At 60.6% G+C, this 903-nt stretch overlaps 1 protein-coding gene across 1 annotated transcript in view; it reads left to right on the plus strand.

Moving 5' to 3' along the window:
* Window positions 1–265: 265 nt before the first annotated feature.
* LOC116532885 (alpha-(1,3)-fucosyltransferase 5-like) overlaps window positions 266–903 on the plus strand; it is a 2,259-nt gene continuing 1,621 nt past the window's right edge. The window contains exon 1 of the mRNA XM_032252486.1: window positions 266–901. Coding sequence (XP_032108377.1) covers window positions 266–901 — 636 coding nt within the window. The remainder of the gene's footprint in view (window positions 902–903) is intronic.

A 903-nucleotide genomic window follows, 5' to 3' on the forward strand; every position in this document is an offset into this window, starting at 1 on the left:
GGTCTTTCCTCATCCAAGGGACACTCTTTCTGTCAACTCCTGCCGTTTCTGGAGAACTCTTACATAACCTGCAAAACCCAATCCCATTGTACCCTTTCCCTGTCAGAGTCATAAATTCAATCCCCAACTCAGGGGCACTGGGGGCATTTATGACAAGCTGTGTCACAAATTATACCAGCTTCTGTCAGGATGCTTGGCCAGGAAGTGGGTGATTGTCCTTAATGACCCTTACTCCTCTCTCCTCTCTTCCCAGCTGTTCTGACCCATGGGCCCCGCCAATCCACGATGGCCGTGGCGCCACTGTCTGGCCGGGCTGCTGTTTCAGCTGCTGGTGGCTGTGTGCTTCTTCTCCTACCTGCGTGTGTACCAGGACGATGCCCCTGGGTCCCTCATGGCAGTGGAACCTGTCACTGGGGCTCCCAATAGGTCCCGCTGCCAGGACAGCACCGAGACCCCCGCCCGCCCCACCCTCCTGATCCTGCTGTGGACGTGGCCTTTTAACAAACCCCTGGCTCTGCCCCGCTGCTCAGAGATGGTGCCCGGCACGGCTGACTGCCACATCACTGCCGACCACGAGGTGTACCCACAGGCAGACGCGGTCATCGTGCACCACTGGGACATCATGTACGACCCCAGGGCGCAGCTCCCGCCCCGCACCAGGCCGCCGGGGCAGCGCTGGGTCTGGTTCAGCATGGAGTCCCCCAGCCACTGCTGGCACCTGCAAGCCCTGGACAGATACTTCAACCTCACCATGTCCTACCGCAGCGACTCCGACATCTTCACACCCTACGGCTGGCTGGAGCCTTGGTCCGGCCAGCCTGCCCACCCACCGCTCAACCTCTCGGCCAAGACCCATCTGGTGGCCTGGGCGGTGTCCAACTGGAATCCACAGTCTGCCAGGGT

This window comes from Sapajus apella, unplaced genomic scaffold (assembly GCF_009761245.1).
Source record: "Sapajus apella isolate SASKATOON/1434 unplaced genomic scaffold, GSC_monkey_1.0 scaffold77, whole genome shotgun sequence".
NCBI lineage: Eukaryota > Metazoa > Chordata > Mammalia > Primates > Cebidae > Sapajus > Sapajus apella.